Source organism: Odocoileus virginianus, chromosome 18 (assembly GCF_023699985.2).
Source record: "Odocoileus virginianus isolate 20LAN1187 ecotype Illinois chromosome 18, Ovbor_1.2, whole genome shotgun sequence".
NCBI lineage: Eukaryota > Metazoa > Chordata > Mammalia > Artiodactyla > Cervidae > Odocoileus > Odocoileus virginianus.
The window spans coordinates 199079-223631 of record NC_069691.1 but is presented as its reverse complement, the minus strand read 5'-3'; the positions used below and the strand labels follow the sequence as shown (position 1 = coordinate 223631).

At 48.6% G+C, this 24553-nt stretch overlaps 1 protein-coding gene across 1 annotated transcript; it reads right to left on the bottom strand.

The window, feature by feature from the left end:
• Positions 1-1033: 1033 nt before the first annotated feature.
• TRIM14 (tripartite motif containing 14) lies at positions 1034-24553 on the bottom strand. The gene is made up of 6 exons (XM_020905578.2): positions 24268-24553; positions 21674-21769; positions 14499-14732; positions 10466-10628; positions 7006-7098; positions 1034-4426 (listed from the first exon to the last, which is right to left on the bottom strand). The coding sequence occupies exons 1-6, from the start codon at positions 24481-24483 to the stop codon at positions 3891-3893; spliced, it is 1338 nt and encodes a 445-aa protein (XP_020761237.2). The 5' UTR covers positions 24484-24553; the 3' UTR covers positions 1034-3890.

Sequence of the window (24553 nt, the reverse complement as noted above, 5' to 3'; positions counted from 1 at the left end):
TGACGTGTGTGGGTCAAGTATGGGCCTGCCTGCACACTCTGCAGGAGGGCTGGCCGCCTCACGCTGTGCCAGGCCCTGAGGTCAGGAGGATGGACATCTGGGCACAGCTCTGGCCCATCTGCATGTCCCCAAGTAGCTGCCAGGCGGGAGGATCCAGTGCTGAGCGTGCAGTGTGGCAGCAGACAGTCCCTGTCTGCTGTGTGAACCACTGAAATGTTTTCCAAGCCACGGGAGCTAGAAGAGTGGGCCCAGGAGAGGAGGCGTTGGCCAGGGAAGCTCTCCCGGAGGTCGTGGCACTCTTAGATCAGTCTTGCAGGTTGAGAAGCAACTGAGGGACGATCTGTGGGATGGGAGGCATGGGAGGGGCTGTGGGTGTCCAGGTGACAGCTGGGCAGGGATGGCCACATGGAGAGGAAGGAAAAGATTTGGAAGGTGGTCAGGAAGCACACAAGGGCTTAAAGCCTGCTGACTTTGAACTGTATTCTATAAGCAATGGGAAGCCACGGAAGGCATCAGAGCAGGACAAGGGGAACTCAACCTTGGGCCTCTCACTCAACGCTTGTCCACCCCACCTCGTATGTTGGCTGCTTGGGCAGGCGGTCTCCTCCTCATGGCATGGGTTCCTGTCCACCAGGCCATCTTTGTGCCCTCTGCTAGGCTGCCTCCTGCAGGCTGTCATCACTGTCCCCTTCTCCCTGACAAAGAAGAACTGCAGAGACAGAAGAGATGATGGAGGGTCCCTGAAATCTCTAAATATTAGTAAGTGACCACAGATGGCTTCAATGTCAATCAAAAATTACATAATATTGTCTTGGATAGGAACAGCTGGAAGGCAGGATTTATTTCCACATGAGCAAGAACTTAGTGAACTACCTTTAGAAATAGTGACCTTCTCCTGCTCTTAGAGATACTCCATCAGGGACCAACTGACCGCAACAAGGAATTTGTGGAGGGGGTGGGAGATGAGCAAGGCCCCGTCCAGGCCTAGGTGCCGGGTACTCGAAGCAACACAAACTCCCAATGAAGAACACGGTTAAAAGGGATGGTATTCATGTTTTATTAAAACAAACCACATCTGCAAGCAATTTGCTCTTATTAATAAAAAAAATTTCTACAAATTCAAGTCTGAAAGACAGTAAGTGATGGGTACCGTTTCAGACCTGGACCCCAAGAAGGTTCAGTCCTGTGCCGAGTGCTGCTGGAGGCGCCTGCTCCTGCCAAATGACGGCTAGGAATACTGGCTGTCTTAGCACTGCCAGGCCCAACAGGAACCCCACTGGGATGCTAACAGGTCCTGGCATGGTACAAGCACTAGTTTTCAGGGTAGTTCACATCCTCTGGGCACATTTGAGCCTCACAGCACTGGTAGGTAGGGTCATTAATCCCACTTTACAGATGATCTCCCATCAAGTACAGTGACTAGCCTGAGGTCACAAATGATTGTGGACAAAAACTGCAGTTTTTGTCCTTTATAGTTCAGCTCTGACTCCTGCTACAATACATGAATCCCAAAACTTCAAATCTCCCTCGGGGTGTAAGACTTCCTCTCGGAGCCCATGGAAGGTAACCTAAAGGCAGACTCAATCCCACAGTGTAACCAGGGAAAAGCAGGGCCTCACAGGCCTCATGAGAGAGGGGCCAGAGCAGGTAGGCACCGGCTCGAGACTGGCTGCATTCCCCTGAACATGGTGGAAGCATACAGACTCCAGCCCCACCACTAGCTGTGAGACACTGGGCATGTTACTCATTCTCTAAGTTTTGCCACGTGTACAACTGTCAAACTATCTTTATCCTGGGGTGATGTAAGGATCAAATGAGTTAATAGTTGTAAAGCATTAGAACAGTGCCTGGCAAAATAGCAAGGATTTTTACTTGGGCCCTGTGGCTGGGAATAAGTCTGGGAATAAGTCTTGGTGCGCAGAGACGAAACAGAGATGTGGGGTCAAGCATACCCATCTCCCTCTGTCAGGAATGCCCTCTGCCTGTCAAAATTCAGCTCTGGGCCATCCCCAGTAGAATAAATTTCCCTTTTCCTGGAGTGCAGTGTTTAAAAGATCTAGCCAAGCTAGAGTTTTAAATGATTTGGTTAGGACTAAAGCCACTTTCGAGGTTCCTTCTGCCTTGTATTCTACTTGTGTTATACTGCCTCATATCAAAGTACTGTTTTTAGGTTAAAAAAAAATAAAAAACCCCTGGAAACTGGCAGTTTTATATGGTTCAAACTAATAATGCACTGAGAGTCTGTTTAAACCCCAAGGGCGACACAGCCTTGCATGTTCCTCATCCGACCACTGCCCTCCTGCCAAGCACCTAAGGAGATACCTGAGGACAGTGTAACTTCAAAACCACGTAAGGGACTTGACAAACAGGACGCTGAACATTCAGAACCGGAGGCACAGACCCAAGAAAGAGGCCTTTCCCTCCCTCCCGGAGGAGCCGACTTCCCGGGGAAATCCTGCTGATCTAAGCCTTCTCTATTGACAACATCACTACTTTCTGGAAAGCAGCGGCTCTCCGCATTTCCTTGGCAACATTTTGGACCTGAGGAAAATAGGGATACCTGAGCTGCCTAAACCCCACTCATGGTGAGTTCCTCTCCTTTTGATTCCAAGACCGTTGGGAAAACTGCCTGTGGTTGCTTAGCAACAGTCATCTGCTGATTTCTTCCCAACATCCCCTAAGAAATGAACAATCAGTAAAATCTTTCAGGCTGAAAGCTGGGCTGGAAGGGCTGGGCCAGAGACACATGGCTGAGTGCTGGCCCAATCCTTAATCTCTGTGGGTAACGAGGCAACTTTCTTTCACGACCTTATTCTCCCCAAATATACAATGAGGTCAGGCTGGGTGATCTGTGAGGCCCCCCCAACTCAGCTGTTCTGATTCACTAGCAGTTGGCTAGTGGTCATCAACTCACTGCCTTGGAGGGAAGGGACATTCTGAATTTTTCAGGGTGAGAAGGGCGTAGGACATGGCTGCCCTTAGAAATCTTCCAATCTAACTGGAAAGACAGGTCCCAGACTCTGGATTTCTTGTGGTTTGGGGAGACTTCCTGGGGCAGTTAAGCCTGGGGCGGGCAGACAGGCAAAAAGAAGAAAGGGCTTTCCTGTATAAATGTGTTTGTATGGGAAACGGCCATGGCGACCATATACAGGTAGAACCATATGAACCCAGTTCTGACTGAAGGGTCTCTGAAAAGAGCAGTAGGAGCTAGATGAGGGTATGTACCCTGGGGCAGACTAGAAAAGTCTTGAATGCTAGGGTAAAGGGATTCCCCCGTCCCCCTCCCCACTGGAGTCTTTGGGAAGCTTTTGATAGTCCTAAGAAGTTAAGTGAGGTTACAGGCAGGACACTGGCTCTAAGGCAGAAAATGAGCTTGGGAAAGTGTTCAGGCCAGGAGGTGGTAAGGACCTCTTGCAGCTGCTCCTAAGGGAGGTGACATGGACAAGCTGAAGGAGAGTGAAGAGCAGGAAGCAGACCCAAGGGACACTAAGGGATGGAAGAGTCTCAGCGACTCCCGCTCATTCACACATTTACCTTGCGCCTACCGTGTGCCAGGCAGTTCTGGGTGGTATGTGAGCGGATGCTGGGGATCATGGTCACTGACACGGTCAGGGTGCTTAAGGCTCACCTGTGGCCGCCTGCTTTCGGGAACCTGAATTACAGGCAGTGTAGTGAGAGTCCTGGCGGCGGCGGCGAGGTCGCGTGAGAGAGCGGCAGGAGGGGACCTGCAGGCTTAGGGCCCGCTTGAAGAGGAGCTGTACAAAGCACAGGCCAGGACTGGTGGGGGAGAGGACGGGAACGCTTACGGCGGAGGCCGTAGACCAGCTCCGTCTGGATGCGGTGAGAGCAGAGCCGTGGAGAGCCCGAGGCGCTCACGAGGGTCTCGGCCACTAGGGCAGCCGGGAGATGCTGATGGCCCCTTCCCAGAGCCGCAGGGCCGGGTAGAGCGGCTCCTGGAAGGCGGCCCGGAAGGTGTGTAGGTGGCTCATGCAGCCCGTCACATCGTAGAAGGCCAGGACGCCGGCCTCGTAATCCAGGAAGACGCCGAGCCGGTCAGGGTTGTGGCGGGGCCGCAGGCGGCTGCGCTGGCCGTCGTGGAAGGCCCAGTACTCGAGGTCATAGCGTTTGAGGCACCAGGACTGCCGGTTGCAGCCCAGGCGGGCGGCGTCCGAGGCCCCGCGGCGCCGCAGGGAGCCGTAGGCCGCGCCCACCCACCAGCCGACGCCCGCCTCCTGCACGTCCACTTCCCAGTAGTGGCGGCCGGCGGCGAAGCAGTCGCGGCCCAGCACCTGCCACAGCGCGTCGAAACGCAGCGCGGGAGTGGGTCCCAGGCGGCCGAGGAGTCCGCAGCGCACCGTCAGGAGGTCAGCAGAAAGGCGCAAGCGCGCGTGCATCGTGTCCGGATCCAGACAGGGCGTGCGCGCGTCTGCGGAGGGCGGGGACACCGGGCCAGGCCTGAGGGGCGGGGCTAGTGGCTCGGCCCCGCCCCGCCCCGGCCCGCCCCCGGGAGAACGACAGAGCGAGCGCCGGCCGTCTGTCCTGCGCTTGTTCACGGTAGAAAACTGGAAACACGCAAATCACCCGTGGGGAGGTGATCGGGGAACACGGGGAGGAGACAGCATTTTAATGTACATCCGTTGTACAGCTTGAATTTTGTACAATGGAATTTGTTGCCAATTTCTAAAAATATAAAAATAACCCTATCACTATTTTAACACTTAGGCGTCCTTCCAACTTTTTTAACTTGACCCTTTATGTTTTTTTCCTTAACATTGGTGTCATACCATACAGACTCTTGGTAATTTGTTTTTTAAATGTATTGATGTATTTATGAACATTTTACTACGTCATATAATATTCTTTTATAAGAGCATTTAAATGGCAACGTTAAGATTTTTATGTATAGGTGAATTAGAATTTAACCTATACCTTCCCCCTGCTTTAAAAAAATACTTAAGCTTTTAAGAAAGACTTTTGAAAACACTAATGAGTCCATTTTTATATATCTGGTTATTTAGGCTATATTCCAAAAAGAATTGCTGGGTCCATGGGGATGATTGCATTTTTAAGGCCTTTGCCAAACTGTCTTCCAGAAAAGTGGTGGTGACTTGAACTCCCAGTTACAGTTCTTGTTGCATTATACACATTTGCAGACATGAAGTTACAGAAAAGTCTAGGTCTTAGGGCATGTGGATGTTCAATTTTAGTAGATACTACCAGATAATTTTCTTGGTAGTATTTTGGAGTTTTCTGAAGAGAGATTTTATATATCTTTTGTTAGATTTATTCCTAAGTTTTTAGAAAGTGTTACTGAAAATAATATTTTTTAACATTTCATTTTCTAATTGTTTATTGCCAATACATAGGAATACAATTAATTTTTGTATGCTGACATTACATCTAGCAGTTTTTCTAATTCATTTGTTAACTCTAATTTATAGCTTATTTTGGGTTTTCTGTAAAGAATCATGTCACCTTTGAATAATGGTCTTTTTTTACTCTTTTCCTATCCTTATAGCTTACATTTCTTTTTCTTGCCTCAAGGCACTCTTGAGGACATCTAGAACAATGTTGCATAGTAGTGGTTACACTGCACATCCTTTTCTCCTATTCCTTATGCATATAGTTGCATCAAAAGATATGTACAAGGATGTTCATAGCAATATTAATCATTATAGGCCAAAGCTGAAACAATCCATAATGTCCATCAAGAAGCACTTAGGTATGCTATGTTCAAACGATGGAATACTACACCACAGTGAAAATCAACAAACTACTGCTGCACACAGTCACATGGGTTAGTCTCACAGATGTGGTGTTCTGTTGAAGAAGATATAAGAGTACAGTCTGAGTGATTTAATTATATAGAAGTCAAGGACAGGCAAAAGTAATCTATATTGTTAGAAGTCAAGAGAGTAGTTACCCTTTGGGGATAGTGAACTGGCATGAAGAAGGGTTCTGGGAAGCTGGAAATTTCCATTTCATGGTCCGAAGGAAGTTATTGAATGTGTTTACTTTTTAAAATCATTGAGCTGTACACCTTTGATTTGTATTCTTCTATGTATTTTATATCTGTTAACGATTAGTTAAAAAAAATACATGCCCAGTAATTCCACTTTGAGAAATTACTCTTAAAAAAATAATCCAAAAATAAGCTAAGGTGTATTCAGTCACTTATTAATTCAACAAGTAAGTACAGGAATGGATGTTATTGCAGCATTGTTTACAGAAATGAAAATGTAAAGCAGCCTAAATGTCCAATAATATATGAGATTGATTTAAACATGGCATATTCAATGGAATGCCATGTATCCTGTAAAAAAAATGATGATATCTGTATTTATTGAAATAGGAAATTTTCAACCTCTACTGTTAAATTTTTAAAATTACACAAGAATATCTATAATATGATTCCATTTTAAAAAATCTGTACACACATGTACTTTTAAAATGTCTGAAAGAACATATGCCAAAATACTAACATTTATCTCTGGGGGAGGCAATTGTTTTTTTTTCATATAAGTAATTTGTAATTCTCTACAAGAAGCATGCATTACTTGTATAGTTTTTTAAGGAACAAAGATATCCATAATATCTCAGTAAATGAAAACACAGATTGCAAAACAGTATGTATAGTATGACACCATGTTTGTAAAATATATATATTAAATATTTATCATTGTATGTATATATAGATATGCCAAAGAAAGTTAAAAGGGCAAATAGTAGTAGCTATCTACTATTACGTGTCTGCTTGGTAGGTAAGCAGAAAAATTTCCGAAGTTCTTCAGTGATTTTGAGTGATTTTCTTTTAAAAAATGTTGTTTTCTACAGTGAACATGTATTATTTCTGAATTAATAAAAATAAAGAGCTGATAGTAAGGGTTGGAAAAAAACAAAGGCGTGTCTCTCAGGAAAAAAGGGAGGCCCCTCTACTTCAGTGACCCTCCGTCCCCACCATTACACCCCACCCTCTTCCCCCTCTCCCCACACCTGGGGTCTTACATTTTAAGAAGAGTGATCGCTCTGGTGAAGGGCTTGTTTTCAACAAGGAACCCGGCTGTACGCAGGAGGAGCCCGAGAGCTGACAGTTCCTACCTGTAATGAATTGTGAGAAATCAGTGCCTGGCGTGTAGGCAAACAGCACAAACTACAAAACATTACTAAAAATATTATAGAACTGGAGATTCACATAATCTCTCCCCCAAGAATGGCATGCAAATTTAAGTAGGAAATGCAAATTCACAGTAACAGGAAAACTCCAGGACAAGGCTCAGATCTACAGAGAAATACACTTTCCAAGACTGGAAGCAAATTAAGCGCTGGCAGGCCAGTGTGAGCGAGCCCTGGACATGGGGAGGAAGCTGCAGCCTCCAGGACCATGCTGAGAATCAACCACGTGTTCAATGGTCAAGGAAGGGGGCAATTTCATGGCAGACAGGCAAACTCTAGGATAAAGATCGAATACAGGAAATTAAAGCTGAGCCCTCAGCGAGGTCATATTCATCCAGGTAAAAGGTCACACTCATCCAGGTAGAAGAGAGTCCAGGGGAAACCCAGGTCACAATCCCTGTCTCTACAATTCAGTCCGGTCAGTGAGGAGAGAAATGGGAGTGTGGGAGCTATACTGCAAGGCAGAAAGTGCTCTGGATCCAAGAAGAGACATGAAAGGGCTCCAGGGCTTAGAGGGGTCAGCAAAGGCTTCCTGGAGGAGGAAGCACCTCAGCTGGCCCTTAAAGATTTGGGGAAGGTTTGGACACCCAGAAAAAGGATGAGAGGCTTTCCCAAGGATATAGCAGGAGCAAAGACAGGTGCTTGGAGTATTATGTAAAAAGTGAGGAGCCAAGGAAGGTGTTTGAAGGAGTGTAGACATGAGCAGAAGAATTTCCAAGGCTCCCTCTGATGTGGAATGGCCGGGGGAGGCTGAGAGTAGACACATCCTGTGGGTAGGCTCAGGGCCGACCTGGGGCAGCAGGGATGGAAAAGGAGCCAGGTTCAGGGTATACTGCAGTGGTACAAGTTCCAAGGCTTGACTCTCCTGGGAGCGGAGAAAGAAGAGTAGATTGGAGGCAAGCAGCAGCGGGTTGGGGGTTAGCGGGTGGAAGATGCTGGGTTCCATTTCGGCCTGTTGGACCTGCAGTGTCTGTGGAACTCACAGGTAGGGCGGTGAGGCGGGATGCGGGAAGCGCAGAGGTGCTGCAAGACCCCCATCTCCTCGGAGCCTTCCTGGGAGGCAGTAGCTCTGGGTATTACCTGTGAGAGTGAGAACGACGGCCTCATCTGGATGAGGGAGGAAACAGACTCCAGGGGAAGAGAACACAATCCCTGGGACCACAGTCTGTCTGAATTCTGCCTTGACCCCCACCAGCTGTGTGACCTAGGGCAAGTCAATTAACCTCTCTGACCCTCAGCTTCTTCACCTGTCAAACGGGGGTGATGAAGGCGTCTACCACATACAGGCGGTGGTGCTGCTTGTGCTTTTTATTTTTAGCAAAGCGCGGAGAATACATGAAACAGGTAACCGCTGGTAATCTTCCCATCAACCTGCGTGTCAATCATGGTCTGCCGTTTTTTGATCATGGAGCACAGTTTGACAAGGATAAGATCCATGCCATGAAAGGCAGTTCTGCCCTTAACATCTTTGGGCTTCCCTGGTGGCTTAGAGGGTAAAGTGTCTGCCTGCAATGTGGGAGACCTGGGTTCGATCCCTGGGTCAGGAAGATCCCCTGGAGAAGGAAATGGCAACCCACTCCAGTACTCTTGCCTGGAAAATCCCATGGACAGAGAAGCCTGGTCGGCTACAGTCCATGGGGTCACAAAGAGTCGGACACGGCTGAGTGATGACACGTCTTCGGGAATTAGCTTTAATTCTCTAAACGCAGCTTCATCATTCTACAGATCAGCAAGACTCACTTCAAAAGGTGACCTTCAAGGCCATCAGATGCAATTTGGGTTGCTAGAGTTCTTGTGACTAGGGTTTTTCCAAAATTTCTTATTTGGAACATAGCTGCTGCTTTCACAACCTTTCTTAGAAAATGGATCAACCACTCACTTTTCTTCTTGGCTTCCTTTTTGCTGCCTTTTGTCAAGCACTTGCTCTTGCAAATCCCTATGGTGCTACTCAGACAGCCAAAAGGGCTGTTCCTTCCAATTCTAAGCGCTCTTTTTCATCTCAGAATATGACAACTTCCTTCTAGTTGTTCAGTTCAAAATCTTTGGAGTTTCCTTGGTATCTCTCTTCTTCCCTTCTTGTGCCTACATCTACTCCAATTGACTGCTTCCGCCCCTTGCCCTTTGCTCTTCCCCCAGCAAGTCAAACTCACCCTTGCCTTGTGCCTCAGGACCTTTGCACTTGCTTTCCCCTCTACCTAGAAGACATTTTCCCCCAGATGTAACAGCAGCAGTAACAATAATAGCTAGTGCTCACAGGAGCTCATTACGCCTGAGCACTTTACATGTAAGAACCCACTTAATCCTTACAACTCTATGAGACGGGACTATATTATCATCTTCATTCTATGGATGCAGAAACAGAGGCATAGAAAATAACTGCCCTGTTCAAGATGGCAGGGTCAGGAAGTGGTGGGCCTGGGATAGGAACCCAGGCAGTTTGCCTCCAGAGTCCATGCCTGTGACCACTAAGCTCTCTGGCCCATGCTTCAAGTCAGCTCCCACATCCCCTTTTCAAAGGGGCCTTCCCCACTTCCCCACAGAAAATAGCTCTTTCTCCTGGGCACCCTCTGTTCTCCTTACTCAGCACTATTTTTTCAAGGCACTTCTTACTGCTGATACATATTCATTAGTTGACTGTCTTCCCCTTAAAAGACTGAGCCCCACAAAGGCAGGATCACTGTTTTGTATCCTGCCGTGCCCAGCACATAACAGGGCTCAATGACTGTTTTGGACGAACCCTAATAACAGAGATGAAGGGATGGATATTTCTGAGCACCTGCTTTGTGTCAGGCCCTATGGTGACCTCAGAGATGGACCCAAAGTGGTTCTTGCCCTCCAGGCATTTAAGAGAGGCAGAGAAGGGCCCATGTATCCAGCTCACAAACACCCCCAGGCAGGAGATGGAGCGGGCCCAGGGCAGAGAGGCGGACGGCTGAGCGAGCAAGGGTGCCCACGGAAGCGCTTCCCAAGTAAGGGCAGCTGTGGGTCTTGACCAGGCAGAGGAGGTGGGGGGAGCTGGTCCGTCCAGCTGGGAGCTGAGTGCAGGCAAAGCTGAGGTGAGGCAGGACCCCGGGAGCGACTGAGGGAGGGGCAGGAGAAGAGTCGTGAGGCTCTGAGAGACAGGACCCATCCCAGGACCATAGGAGGTGAGGCTGGCAGGGAGGACTGGGCCCAGCCTTGGGCCTCTGTGCGGGAGAGACCTGACGCAGACTTACTCAGACTTGACTGCGCCATCTCTAGTGACGGCACCAGGGGAGTGAAGGACCCAAGGGCGGTCACACAGTTGACTTACTCTCCTTAAGGCGGACATCCAGCGGCGTCTGCAGCAGGCTCTGCATGGCGTCCACGAGGCCCTTAAAGAAGCTCTTGACAGGCTCGAAAGAGTGGGGCACGGGGTGGCACAGCTCCCCCAGGCTCATCTGCTGCTGTACCTGCTGCTCGGCGGCCGTGTACTCCTGCGAGGGCACGCGGGGCTCAGGGTCGCCTGGGGCCATGTTCCAGTCTCCACCATCACGCCAGGGACAGACTCAGCCAGCGAGCACAGGCCCCACCCGGCCCTGAGCCCTGCTGCCAGCCCGGACCCGCCCCCAGGAGCAGACCCCGCCCCCAGGAGCAGACCCCGCCCCCAGGAGCAGACCCCGCCCCAGGAGCAGACCCCGCCCCCAGGAGCAGACCCCGCCCCCAGGAGCACACCCCCGCCCCCAGGGCTCCCTCCCTGCGGGGTGTACTGAGGTCCGCTCAGAGCATCGGGGGGCCGAGGGAGGAGGCAGGCTGATTGCCCTGGCCTTGAGCTCACCGCCTTGAAAGGGACCCCAAAGCTTTACAGACACTGTGACAGGGATTGGTCTGCAGTCCAGGGGAACAAAAGGAGGGGCCAGTTTTCCTGGAGGGAGGTGCTCCCGGGGCATGTCCAAAACGGGGAACAGAAAACCGTGTCCCCCAAAATGAAAGCCAACAATTCTGGAAGCTCAACCGGAAAGCGGACTGAGGGGGCGTGCCCAGCACAGTGGGGGGCTGTCCTGTTTTCTGTCTGGACAGTGCCTTTTATTAAATACCTTTCCTGAGTCAAGTGTGGCTTTGCTAAGGAGAAGCCTGAAAACAGTCCTGGTCCCCCTTGCACCCACAGCATCTCCACTCCAAGTTCTGGATGTGGAAGTGAGGGTGGGTGGGACAGCGGCATGTGGCTGTCAGGGACAGCAGAGGCGGAGGTTCTCGGGGCGGCCCTGGGTCGGTGGTGTAAGACATGACGTCTCACCCGGGAGAGAAGCAGTGGGGTCTAACCTGGAGCAAGCCTGTGCCATAGCCTTGGCTTCACTCCTGTGGCCTGGTCTTTATCCCGACTTTCCCGCCCTCCTGCAGATCCTGTGTGCTACCTAATACTTTCATAAACTGCTTTCCTGCTTAAAACAGTTACAGAGGATTTTCTTGTTTGCACCTAAGATCCCTGTCCACACTTTCTGGAGAGTAGTCCCAGGCAAGGATTTAGAAGATAGCAGATTGCCCTAGGCGAGCACGCCCCGGCTGGTTGGCAGTGCTGCCTGAGATGAGAGGGGCAGATGGACTCCTCAGGAAGGAAGGAAGGTGGCTCAGCAGTCGGCAGGAGAGATGCTGGGTCTCTGGAGGGGCTGTGGATGCTCTCTAAGCCCTGGAAGCTTCTGCCTAGGAAGCTACAAGTCTAGAGCCCGTCTTCATCTGGGCGGGGAGAAGGGAATTTGTGGGGAAAGAGGGCTAAGGTCACACCCAGAGGGCTGGCCAGGGGGTCAGAGCACTAGTGGAGAAGGCAGGGGGCGGCTCTGGGTGGCCAGAGGGTGGCCAAGAGGGGAAGATGGGGAATGAGGGACAAATGGGACCACCTGGTAACACCAACTGCAGCATTTAGCACAGGGCCCGACACATGGAAGGTTCTTGATAAATGTTCATAATGGAATAAATGAATGAAACCAAGAATATCTACCTCTTGCCTTTGCAAACTCAAAGAACAGCCATATAGCCACATATCTCTCTGCCAGAAACCAGCTGTCACCTTGGATTCCCCTAATCACCAATCTCTCAAACCTGCTTGCTTCTCCCCATCCCCACTGCCCCTTCACTGGTCCAGCCCACCATCATCTCTCTCCTGGGTACCTGTGGTCTCCTCCCAGATTCCCTTCCAGCCTCAGTCCTGCATGCCCAGTCCACCCTCCAACCTGTCACAGTGACCTTTCTAAACCACTGATCTGACCATGTCATTCCTCGGTCCCAAACATTCCCCTGACCCCTTTTCTCTTTACAAGACAAAATCTAAACTCCATGACTAGGCATGTAAGATCCTTCATCAACTAACCCTGGCCTCCTTATCCAGTTGCATTTCCTAACAACCCCTCCCTCTCCTAACCCTGCCCTGCCTCCAGCCAGGCTGAACCCAAGCGGATCTCCAGCCTGCCAAGCTCTCGCGGGCACATGGCTCCTCCTGCCTGCCGTGTCCTCTCTGCTCCATCCCTCTGCACACACCCAATGAACTCCTCCTCATCCTCTGACACCAGCTCCACTGTCACCTCCTCCTGGAAGCCCTCCCTGATTCCCCATGCAGAGTTGGACTTTTTTGGACACACCTTTAGTTGCTAATTTGAGCCTTGTTATGTTGTGAATATTTCTGAGCACGTTTCCCCACCCAAGAGCTCCTAATGTGAAGCAGGGGCCTGCTGCAATCACGTGGTTCAGTGTATATTAGATGAAAGAGTGAGCAAATCAAAGGAACCATTAATGATGATAATCAGTAACTCTGGAACCAGGGAATTAAAAAAAAAAAAAAAGCTCTGAAACTGTATCTATGATGAAAGATTAACATTCTTCTCCATGGAAGCATCCCTTTGCAGTAGATATTCTTAAGTGTATCATCCTTTTAAAAGAAAGAAAGAAATGTATCCCTCTGCATCTTGCTTCTCAAGTACAATGTCTAAAGTGCCTAGAAGAGCACCTCACCCAGAGAATTGTTAGGCTTTTTGTTGCTACTGTTGCTGTTATTTGACAATGATTCACAGGCTGAACTGACCAAGGCCACATAAAGGTATGAGTGAAAATATCCTCCAGGGTCTGGCTTGACTAGTTTTGTACTGACTTATTTCCCTGCCTTATTTTGCAACCAGAGCCCATGCTAATCTGTGGTTATTCTCAGTGCTGTCTTTACTTAGTTGTACTCTGCCTCACCCTACAAACCTTTAAAGCATCTTACAAAAGTTATCTAATGCTGCAAAACTTGCCTTTAATGAGAAAAATGAAGCCAAGAGAGAAGAACCAGGATAAGAATGTAAGCTAGAAGGCAGTGAGATGAGGCACAAACTATATGAACAAAGTCTATTCCAGCTACATGGAACATATTTGGCTCTGAGCTTCCCAGAAGCTATGCCAAAGAGAAAGAGGAAGAGTCAGATGAGTAGAAAAGGAGCCCAGTGGATCAGATGTTGAAGAATCTGCACTGCAGGAAACCCGGGTGCGCTCCCTGGGCTGGGAAGATCCCCTGGAGGAGGGCATGGCAACCCACTCCAGTGCTCTTGCCTGGAGAATCCCATGGACAGAGGAGCCTGGTGGGCTACAGTCCATGGGGTCGCACAGAGTCGGATACTGGGCGACTACACTTTCACTCTCACCGACAGAAGAGCTTCTCCCGTGGCTCCCTTAAGACAGGCACTCCACCCTCAACAGCACGCTTCACTCAGGGTAGCAGTGAGCATCACAAGACTAGTTTCTAGATGCTCCTTCAGTAGAATAGCCTCCAACAGAGCCCCATGGCCAAGGAGGCCCGTCCTTCTCTCCACTTTGAGCAAACTGTGACTCAGCTCTTGAAGTCTGCTTAGTAGATTTTGCAAGGATACCTGATTTTCCCAGAGTGATGTTTCCATTAAGACTGTATAGTCAGAGGACCAGGCAGAGATGTCTTGTGGCTTTAGATTCAGACAGACCCGATCCCTGATCTACCACCTACCAGCTGTATAACCTTGGATGACTTCCTGCATCTCCTGGAGCCTCAATTTCTCCTTAGTAAAATGGGATGAGAATGCCCACTTTGCAGAGTTCTTAGTAAATATTACAGCTAAGATACCTAAAGTGCTTGGAACACAGAGGCCCTCAAAAATGGTGGCTGATAATGTCATTTAACTAGTCCAAGATGTATATTATCTTCCTAACAATGTATGTTTTCTGACTTGCGTGGGGGCAAGGAAGCCTACATGCTGGCAAAGCAATTCTCTGTGTATTTACTCAACGTGTGAACCCTGTGTTCAGTGCCACATTAACCCAGATGGAATATGGCGGCCAGAGTCCACTGCGGAGCGGAGACCCAGCCTTACCTGCAGCAGCCGAGTGGGATTAGTTTCTTGGCTGATCATCCAGACCCTGCTGGACAGAGTGTTCATGACATCAATTTGTTCCCCACAGGACTTGATTTGCTCCGTGTACGCCTGCAGGGCAAGCTGTGTGTTTTTATCAATGAATTTCTTGGCCAGAGCTTCCTCTTCTTCAAGTAGTAATCTGAGTTCAGTAAATTTCCCGGTCAGCCAGGTTTTACTTGACTCTGCATGAGCCTAATAAACAAACAACACAAAACCAGTCGTGGATGATATAATTGCCAACCAGGAAATCTAAAATAATCAACATGAAAACAAACTATTATAACTTCTGAAAAGAGAGTTCAGCACTTTAGCTTTTTTATAAAAAGCTTTCCTAAGTACTAGCTATAACCAATTGGAAAATGTATGGAGAAATAAAGATCATTTTTAAAGCAGCAGAAAAAACAGCAAAATATTTAAAATTAAACCCAACAAAAACTGTAAAGGCCTAGATAAATAAAAGCATAAAATTGTATGGAAAGACAGAATCTGAATGCATGGAAGAAAAACCATATCCTTGTCTGGGAAGATTGATTACTATACAAATGTCATTTGTCTCCAAATTACTGTATAAATTGGATACAATCCCAATCAAAGTCTTAACATGCATATTAACCAAATATTAATTTATTGTGAGAGAGAATAAGCACAGGAAAAGTCAAAAACTGTTTTTTAAAGGATCAATGAAGGGGAATTCTCTGGTAGTCCAATGGTTAGGATGCCATGTTTTCACTATTAAGGGCCGCATTTGATTCCTGGTCAGGGAACTAAGATCCTGCAAGCCTCATGGCATAGACAAAAAATAAATAAATAAAAGATCCATGCAGATGAGCTGCCTTGCTAAGTCGTGTCCGACTCTTTGCGACCCCACGGACTTGTAGCCCAGTCCGGCTCCTCTATCCACGGGGTTTGCCCAGGCAAGCATACTGGAGCGGGTTGTTCTTTTCCTCTGCAGGGGATCGTCCTGACCCAGGGATGGAACTCGGGTCTCCTGCACTGCCGGCCGGCCGACTCTTTACTGCCTGAACCCGCAGGGAAGTGAAAACGAACTGTGAAGGAAGAGGATTTAAAACCACGCGGTTCAGGGTCGGGCAAAAAGACCGCGAGGAAGAACAGCTTAGAAAAGTGTAAATACATATATTTGCTGAATTATGTATACTATATAATTATATATTAACATTATATAGATTATATAATTACATATAATTCAAGAGATGGTATTGGTACAGCATGCAATTAATCATCTATTAAAACTGTTAGATACTTACTTTATTCTGTATACAAACATAAAGTCAGACAGAACCCCACCTGTGAAGTACTCATGTGAAAAATGTAAATCTGAATCTGATTAAGCCTCTAGATCTAACTTAGAGATATATTTTAGAAGACTCGTGGAGGACAGAGGAGCATGTTTACCGTCAACTTAAGAAATACATCAATCAACTACATTTTGAAAACTTTATTTCACTTGTAATTCAAACAAACAAAATATAACATTTATAAAACAACTGGGAATGTGACTACTGGTTGGATAGTTGATGATATTAAGGAGCCATTGTTAATATGGTGATATTAATATAATATGATATTAATATGATGATACCTGATTTAAAATACTTTTTTATGTATTTAAAATTGATACTTGATTTTAAAAATGAGTCCTTATCTTATAGATACAGGTAATATGCTCAGAGTTTTACCAATGAAATTATATGTCTGGATGACATGTATGTATGTGTGCTTGAGGTTTTCCACAATAAAAGCTAAACAGACTATTCTAAATAAATTAAGGCACTATACATTAAAAAATAATAAGCCTATCAAAATGAAATATAGAACAATTTTGTATTTAAAAATTTGGGAAGGGAGGACCTCCATAAGACTCAGAGAGCAAAAAGGGAGTCATGACAGGTTGGATCACATGAAAAAAGAAACACTTCTCAAGAGGTAAGGCAGCGTAAACAAAGCTACATGACAGGTGACCAACTACACAGGCTTACTGTCCATAACGTATAAATCACTCCGTTTAAAAACGGACCAGAGATACACAAGTGTCAGCAGACATGTCAGCAGACAGCAGACATGAAGAGGTGCCTCAGCATCCCAAACAATCAAGATCAAGGAAGTGTATATATTGGCCATCAGACTGGAAAAAGTGCTAATTGATGGATAATACCAAGAATCCGTAAGGGTGTGTGGAATAGGCATTTACATACATCACGAGTGGCGGTGTCTATTAGTAGCTATTCGAATTTGTAGAGGGTGATATAACATCGAAATTTTAAATGCTTAAATCCTTTGATGCAACAACTCCTCTTGCAGGAATTGATTCTAGAAAATGTCTTCATACGTGCATAGAGATTTGTGTAACAAGACACTCACTATAGCACTGTTGGCGACAGAAAAGTTGGATAAAAGTTTCAATATGAGAAGTATACGTATGTTCATTGTACAAATTATGCCGCATTCACACACTGAAATAATATCCAGTGATTAAAACAAATTCAGTGTTCTGATATGTGCTATAATTCGGAAGAATCTTGAAGATATGATGCTAAATGAAATATGCCAGACACAGAAGAACAAATGTTGTATGATTCCACTGACATGAAATATCTAGAACAGTCAAATTCATACAGACAGGAGGTAGACCAGAGGTTACCAGGAGCTCGTGGGAGGGGGAATGGGAAGTACTTCTTAGTGATGATGCAGTTATGTTTAAGGTAATGAAAAAGTTTTGAAAACAGTGCTGATTGCTGTACAACACTGTCAATGTAATTAATGCCAGTAAATTATACACTTAAAAATGGTTAAAATGGTCATTTTTATGTGTATTTTGCCACACACACGCACACACACACACACACACACACACACACAAAGAATGCAGTGGACCTATATATCCTGTCATAGAAAGCTCTTCAAGACATCATGTGAAAAGGGGCTAGCTGCAGAATAATACATACAGGATGGTCTCATTTATGTAAAAAATCACAAAAGAAAAATGTATATGGATATCTGCATCTGTATGTCTGCCAAGTGCATTTAAAATATCTGTCTGGTCATGTCTGGGGAGAGGTGTGGGATTGGGGTGAGGGTCAAGAGGGGATTCTCACTTTGTACTTTCCAAAGTTCTACACTGTATTCTAATACACTATTTAAATTTTTAAAACTGAGATGTGTTTATGTATTACTAGTGCAATTAAAAACTAAAATCATAAAAAAAAATTAGGCCAGTATCTTTCCTCAGACCAAACATTTGTACAGCCCACAAGCAGGAAGATCCTTGGTATCCAGGCAGGCGTGGGGTGAGCAGGCTCCCCTGTGATGCCATGTTCTCTCCTTAGTTGGGCGAGAATGTGTGGTTTGTCAGGATCTAGGGGATGAGTTCCCAAAGTCTGTGTTTCCCATACAATGTTCCACGCATGGTCATGCTCTGAGTCTAACTTATACCACCACACGCCGTAGAGATTAAACAGTTTTTGGCTACCTTGGGAATTAGTCTACAACATGGTCTTATGAGTCAGCAAGCCTGGAAAGCACATCTTTGTCGAATGACTAAGTGAAGGAAAGAAAATGTGTTCTAAACCCTTGATTTATCAACACATTTCGGAGGCAACGTATGTACGTGGAGGACGTTTTTCTAGAAACTGAGACAAATATCTTCTCCCAACAAACCTGTACTCCAAGCAGTGTCCACAGATGCACTTTTTAAAGAAGAATATACAAAATAAGCTTAATGACACTACACATTGTTATAAATCTCAACACAGAAAGCTTAAGGTGTAAGCAGCCTGAGACTGATTATGCAATACGGTTTAAAAAAAAAAAGACTGAGAGAATTCTGGCAATGAAACAAAGAAGTACACTGGTTTGGGCCACATCAGTTCAAAGTGAACCAATATACTATATATATATTATATATATTGCTGTTCAGTTGCTAAGTCATGTCTGACTCATGCGACCCCATGGACCGTAGCCCGCCAGGCTTCTCTGTCCATGGATTTCCCAGGCAAGAACACTGGAGTGGGTCGCCATTTCCTTCTCCAGGGGATATTCCCAACCCAGGTGTCAAATCCAAGTCTCCTGCTTGGCAGGAGGATTCTATACACTGTGTATTTATATACTTTTTTGTTGTCATTTACAAAAGTATCAAAAGTTCACTGTAGAAAATTTGGAAGATTTGAAAGAAGACTATAACCACTCTGGTATATGGTCATCTTATCCCAGTTTGAGTAAAAAGTTAGGGCAGCGGGCAAGTGTTGATTTTCCCCACACCTGGATGTATCGGCCCCCTGAAGAGCTGTGATGGGGAAGCAAAGAGCCTGTTCAGGAAAATCACTTACAGGGTATTGGGTGGGGACAAGGCCAAGCCCTTCTTGATTGCTCTCTGGAAAGGCGTGACTGGGTGGGCCTGGTTGCTGGCTTCTGATCAGTAGACTTTGGCCAGTTATGAACTTTCTTGGTTTTGATTTGCTTACCAAGCTGTTTCATGGGCTAATTTCCAGGCAGATGGTCTTTGCCCTAGTACTGCCTCTGAGAAAGCAAGGACGGAGAGGCGTGGTTGCCCCAGACCTCTCTGCCACGACGAGGCCTGCTGCTGCAGTTTGGTAAAATGCACCAGAGCCCCACAAATGCCTGTGCCTGTTGAGCCAGCTGACTCACGCTGGGAACGTGCCCCAAAGGAAATAAATCAGGTGCCAGTTATCACTGCGGCGTTGCTTCACCTGAGTGGAAACTGAACGGGATCTACATGTTCAACATTCAGAAAATGGTTTCCTGAGCCACGGTCGAGCCATACAATGGCATATACAGCCTCTAATACCAACACAGATGAACGTTTAATGACATAGGAAAGGGTTAGGATCTTAAACAACCACAGCACCCTACCCCCGTAATGACATATGTGCTGCGCTTAGCTGCTCATTCGTGTCCGACTCTTCGTGACCCCATGGGCTGTAGCCTTCCTGTCTAAGCCACCGGGGAAGCCCGGGAATACTGGAGTGGGAAGCCTATCCCTTCTCCAGGGGATCTTCCCGACCCAGGAGTCGAACCAGGGTCTCCCGAACTGCAGGCGGATTCTTTACCAGCTGAGCTACCAGGGAGCCCAAAATGACACATGTGCCTGTGTCAGTCGCTCAGTCGTGTCTGACTCTTTGCGGCCCCATGGACTGTAGCCCACCAGGCTCCTCTGTCCATGGGATTCTCCAGGCAAGAATACTGCAGTGGGTTGCCATTTCCTTCTCCAAAATGACATAGTTGAGTCAAAAAAGGGAGAAGGAGCAGACATGGGAAGTCTTCCTTTTTACTACTTTCAAACACATAGAAATGCTGAGCAAATGTTAAAGTTACATGACCAGCTTTAAAAAAAAAAAACCAACCAACCCACAATCAAACAAACACCACAAAGGAAATCCCCAGGTCCCCAAAACAAAGAGGAAGTCGGTGTCAGAAACACAGGCAGAGGCTGAGCTGAGTGACTGGGTGGCTGGAGGTGGAGGGGCGTGAGGGCCACAGCCTGCTGGGTCCCGGGTCACCCAGGAGGGCACTCTGGGCACCTGGCATCGTTCCCGCGGGAGTGGGACCAGGGCCATCCGACCCGCATCAGAGCAGACGCGCAGAGGGCCGCTCCCCCCATGGACCAGGCACCGGGGGAAGGGGCAAGGAACCTTGTCATCTACTCAGGGTCACGCACTGCTTTTCCAGCTTCCCATAAACCTGTAATTACTTCAAAATAAAGCTTAAGTTGGGTCAGCGAGTGTGTTAGTCGCTCAGTGGTGTCCATCTCTTTGTGACCCAATGGATTGGGGCTCACCAGGCTCCTCCGTCCGCGGGATTCTCCAGGCAAGAAGACTGGAGTGAGTCGCCATGCCCTTCTCCAGGGGACCTTCCCGACCCAGGGATCAAACCCCGGTCTCCCGCATCGCAGGCAAACTCTTTACTGTCTGAGCTACTAGGGAAAACGAAAGCTGGGGAAGCTTCAAGGAAAACCATTCCTTAGATTAAGGTGAAACCTGCCCCCGCAAGACTTTCCACATGGATACTAACTTTTTCCATGGGAGCCTCCAGACTATATCTGCTCGGAGATTTACAGACAGTGAGCCTGTTCTCGGGTCTAAACATCCCCAAGCACCTCCCCATCCCTTTGGGTGTGCCAATTTTTGGTTCCCATGTTGTCTTAGACTGATGCAGTTGCCTGAGCCCAGAGCCGTGCTCTTGAAGATGACATGATTAATAATCAAGCCAGGGCCACAGGCGTAAGACATCTGTCCTCAGTAAACTGGGGCAGGCTGTCACTCAAAAGATAATGGATGTTGGACAAACAGGGAGCCAATTCTCTGGCCTAGTCTGGGTGCTAACTACTCCCATGGTCAGAGCCAGTCTCACTGCCTGACTTGGGGTAGCCAGTCTGGGTTCACAGAGCCCTCAGTGTGGCAGGCCTTGGGAGGGCATCCCACCCCAGCCCTCACTTTGAGGAGACAGCAGATGTGGCTGAGAAGGGAAGGGACTAGCCAAGTTCACCTAAAAGGCTCCTAAAGAGCAATAACACCAATCTCACAGTTAAAACAGCAGCTAGGATCATGTCAGCCCTAACCTCCTACTTAAAACTCACAGAAGAATCCACTTAAGTAAACATTATTATGACAGGATAAGCCTGAAAAACATGTCATGAAATATATTTAAACCTATTTCCTTTGTTTCAGCAGTGAAACTTAAAGTGTGATTTGCATGTTCCTTACCTTATATTTTCTTTGCTTAAGGCAATTTGGGCTGCAAGGGGTGGAGGACTAGTCTGTTCAAGAGGAGGGCCTTGGCGATGGAGGGAGAATAGGCCATTCCTCCACTTTGTCAGGCGTTTTGGGACAAGGCTAGGGCTCCGGGTAGAGGCAGATTCACTGCAAAGCTAATGAAAGAGAAGCCCCAGGCCACTCTCTAGAATGGCCTCTTCATGGTCTTGCAACTAATTTTGTGCTCTTTTTCTTCAAAAGGGTCCCCTAAATTACAGAAGCTCCAGGCCCCACCAAATCCCCCTTTGAGGTTGGTTTTCATTTTTCCTGCTCCATATTGGGGAGAACCCTGTGCTGGAGCAGAGAAGTGGACATCTCGACTAGGATCAGGAAGCATCCCCCACTTGCCTTGAGCTTCTCAGCAGCATCTTCTATCTGGGTTATGTTGTCAACTTGCTGCTGCTTCTTGGTCGCCAAATGCTTTAAACACTCGTGGGTGAATTTCTGTATGTGAAAAAGTTAGGACAAAAGTCTTAATGTTGTCACTTCTGAGATAACAAGTCACCCCAGGGGTCATCTCCTCTCACCCCTGTGTATTTTTCAGTGGAGATACCTGAAACTCAGAAGATATGGCGACTTGCCCAAAGTCATGAGGCAAGTTGGAAGCTGAGCTGGAACCAGGGCCCCTCTGACCCTCAGAGACCCACATCAGGTATTCTCCGAACCTTGAGGTGTTCCCTTCTTTCTAGAACAGTCCTACTTGTGACCTGCTTTTCCAGGCCCTCTAACAGGATTTTGGGGAAGCAGCTTGGGGCCAGGCGAAGAGCATGCACTTCTAGAGTGAATCCTGAGTGCTGTTATGCGCTGGGGTCTGTTCTAGGAGCTGCCTTCTCGGAACCTCCCTCCAGGCTCGGTCTGTGGTCCTCTGGGCTGGACTGGTGTTCAGAGGGCCTGCATGTGTAGGAGGTCCCTCTCCCACCTACATGGCTCCGGACTCCCTTCCATGTCTCTGCTTTTTGCAACTGCCGTTTCTTCAAAGACCTGCTCTGTGGTGCCCCCTGCAGCTGTGACCTTACCTCCACCTTACCTTCTTGCGGCTCACCTTACACTCATCTGCTGGACCAACTATGAACTTTCAGAGGGCAGATCCGCTCCCTTCTTGGCTCCTGCTCCCCTACAGGGACAAGGGGGTGTCCCTAAAGTGTTTGCTGAATGGAACAGAACTACCAGGGGCTGCCAGCTTCAAGTGGAGGGCTGCAGCAAGCTATGCATGAGCCCAAGTCCCAGAGTCAGATAGGATCTGTTGGATCTGAGTCCTAGCTCCCCCTCCACGTGACCAAGGCAAGTGGCCTCACCTTTCTAAGCCTCGGTTTCCTCAGCTGCGAAAAAAAAAGGTGGGGGGACAACCCCCCAGAGTCGCTGGAAAGAATGAGGACACACAGTGCTCGCCGCAGAGCCTGGCACACAGAATGCTCAGTAGGTGTCGCTTCTGTGGGGGATCGGGAGTGAGCAGTGGGCGTGGGAACACAACAGTAACCCAAGGATAGGCCACAGCCTCACCGTCCGCCTTCCAGGAGCACATCCTCCATCTGCCCACCCTCCACCTCCCGTGAATCTTCTGGTCAACCTTCTGTCTGTCAGCCAAGGATAACGCGGCATCCTGGCGCTTGAGCCCTCCAGTCACAGGATGCCTCTCCTGTCTAGGTGCTTGGTGAAGCCCCACTTACTGTCATGGCCAGTTTCAGTGGCAGCCCCCACCCCCACCAGGAACTCTTCCTGGGCTTCCAGTCCCTGGTTCACATTTCTTCTCTGTGGCTCCCACTGACCACTGCCTCAGGCTCCCCAATTACAGACCTTATCATACTGTGTTGTCACAGGTTTGTTCTTCCCCTACTAGCCAAGGAACGCCTCCAGGTCAGGGAAGAATCGCTCTGTTCCTTGCCTCGTGGCACGGGTATAAGCTGAATGGATGTCTAACGAATGAATGGGTGGGTGGATGCGAAAGAGGTAGGTGGACCTACCGATTAGAAGATGTATCTCTGAAAGCAGCCTTGTTAACTCTGAAAACAGCATTTTGAGGAACTATTGCTATTACTATTTTATAGATAAGAAAAAGAAGATCTAGGAGGCAGAGGAAAGCCTTGCATCCTGGGCTCCACCCGCTAGATTAGCTTCAAAGTCACAACGGCTAAATCAAGTACAGGGAATGGCTGCAGGACTGGATGAATCACAGGCGGCTTTCTGAAGAAAGAAGTGGTAGAATCAAATCTGGGAGGGGAGCACCCATCTAGCCCAAAGAGGGCTTTGCAGGGGTTTGCCCAGTCACTGGACAAGTTGGCCACTAGGCGGGAACAGGAGCCCAGAGCCCCATTCCACTATTAGGTTTAGCATGGATGGGAGCCCCAAAGTGAGACTGGGCCCGTGGGGAGCAGTCCTGGGTTCAAGGCCCAGCCTCTGCCTCCAGAAGCCTCTCTTTGTCTGAAAGCGGTTGACCTAGCTCCCAGCTGACTGTTAGGCGCGCGGCACGGGGCTGTTAAGGGCGCGGGGAGGGGGGAGGGGCAGGCCGGCCCAACCCCCGGGCCAGGGGGTCCACAGCCCCCCCCCCCACCAAGGAACTCCAGGAGGGAAAACCGGAGGAGGCGTGTGTGGCTTTCCTGAAACACAGTTGTTTTCTAAGCGGGAGGGATTTTTCCATCTTTGTTAAAGGCAGCTTTTCTTTAGGTCCAAAGGCCGTGGGGCGGACCCACCGTGGTGGATGAGGTCCAGGATACCCGGCCAGCCGGGCGCCCAAGTTCTTACTCCCAAACCCACCTCTTCTGACGCTTATATGATGGCCTTGGCTCGCCGGTGCCCTTCCTCAGTCTCTCTTTCTGAACACAGGTCGGCCGCCGAGACGGTCCCCGGGCCGCCTTGCGGGTCCTGGTCCCACCCGGCAACTGCCAGGGGACCCGGCACGCCCCTCCCCGCCCGTCGCTGCGGGGCTCGCGCCCCAGCGTCCCCACCTGCACGCGCGCCGCCTCGTCCAGAGCCAGGCCGACCGGGTGGCCGCGGTGGGTGCCCAGCACCGGGCAGAGCGCGCACACGCAGCGGCGGCAGCGGCGGCAGAAGAGCTCAACCACGCGGTCGCCGTGCTCTGAGCAGGGCCCGCCGCGCGCGTCTTCGGGCTCCGCGGGGCCCAACCCCCCAGGAGTCCCCTTGAGCACCGCCGAGCCCGCCATTCGCCCGCCAAGTTTCTGGGCCGCGGCCGAGCAGCCGCGAGAGGCCTGTGGGGAATCGAAAGCTGGGCGC

Excerpts from the sequence above, each read along its gene's own strand:
- TRIM14 (XM_020905578.2), bottom strand. The coding sequence starts at position 24,483 with ATGGCGGGCTCGGCGGTGCTCAAGGGGACTCCTGGGGGGTTGGGCCCC. Across the intron at positions 21,770-24,267 it reads ACGAGGCGGCGCGCGTGCAG|AAATTCACCCACGAGTGTTT; the intron begins GTGGGGACGCTG and ends TTTCACATACAG. Across the intron at positions 4,427-7,005 it reads GCGATCACTCTTCTTAAAAT|ACGCGCGCACGCCCTGTCTG; the intron begins GTAAGACCCCAG and ends CGCCCTCCGCAG.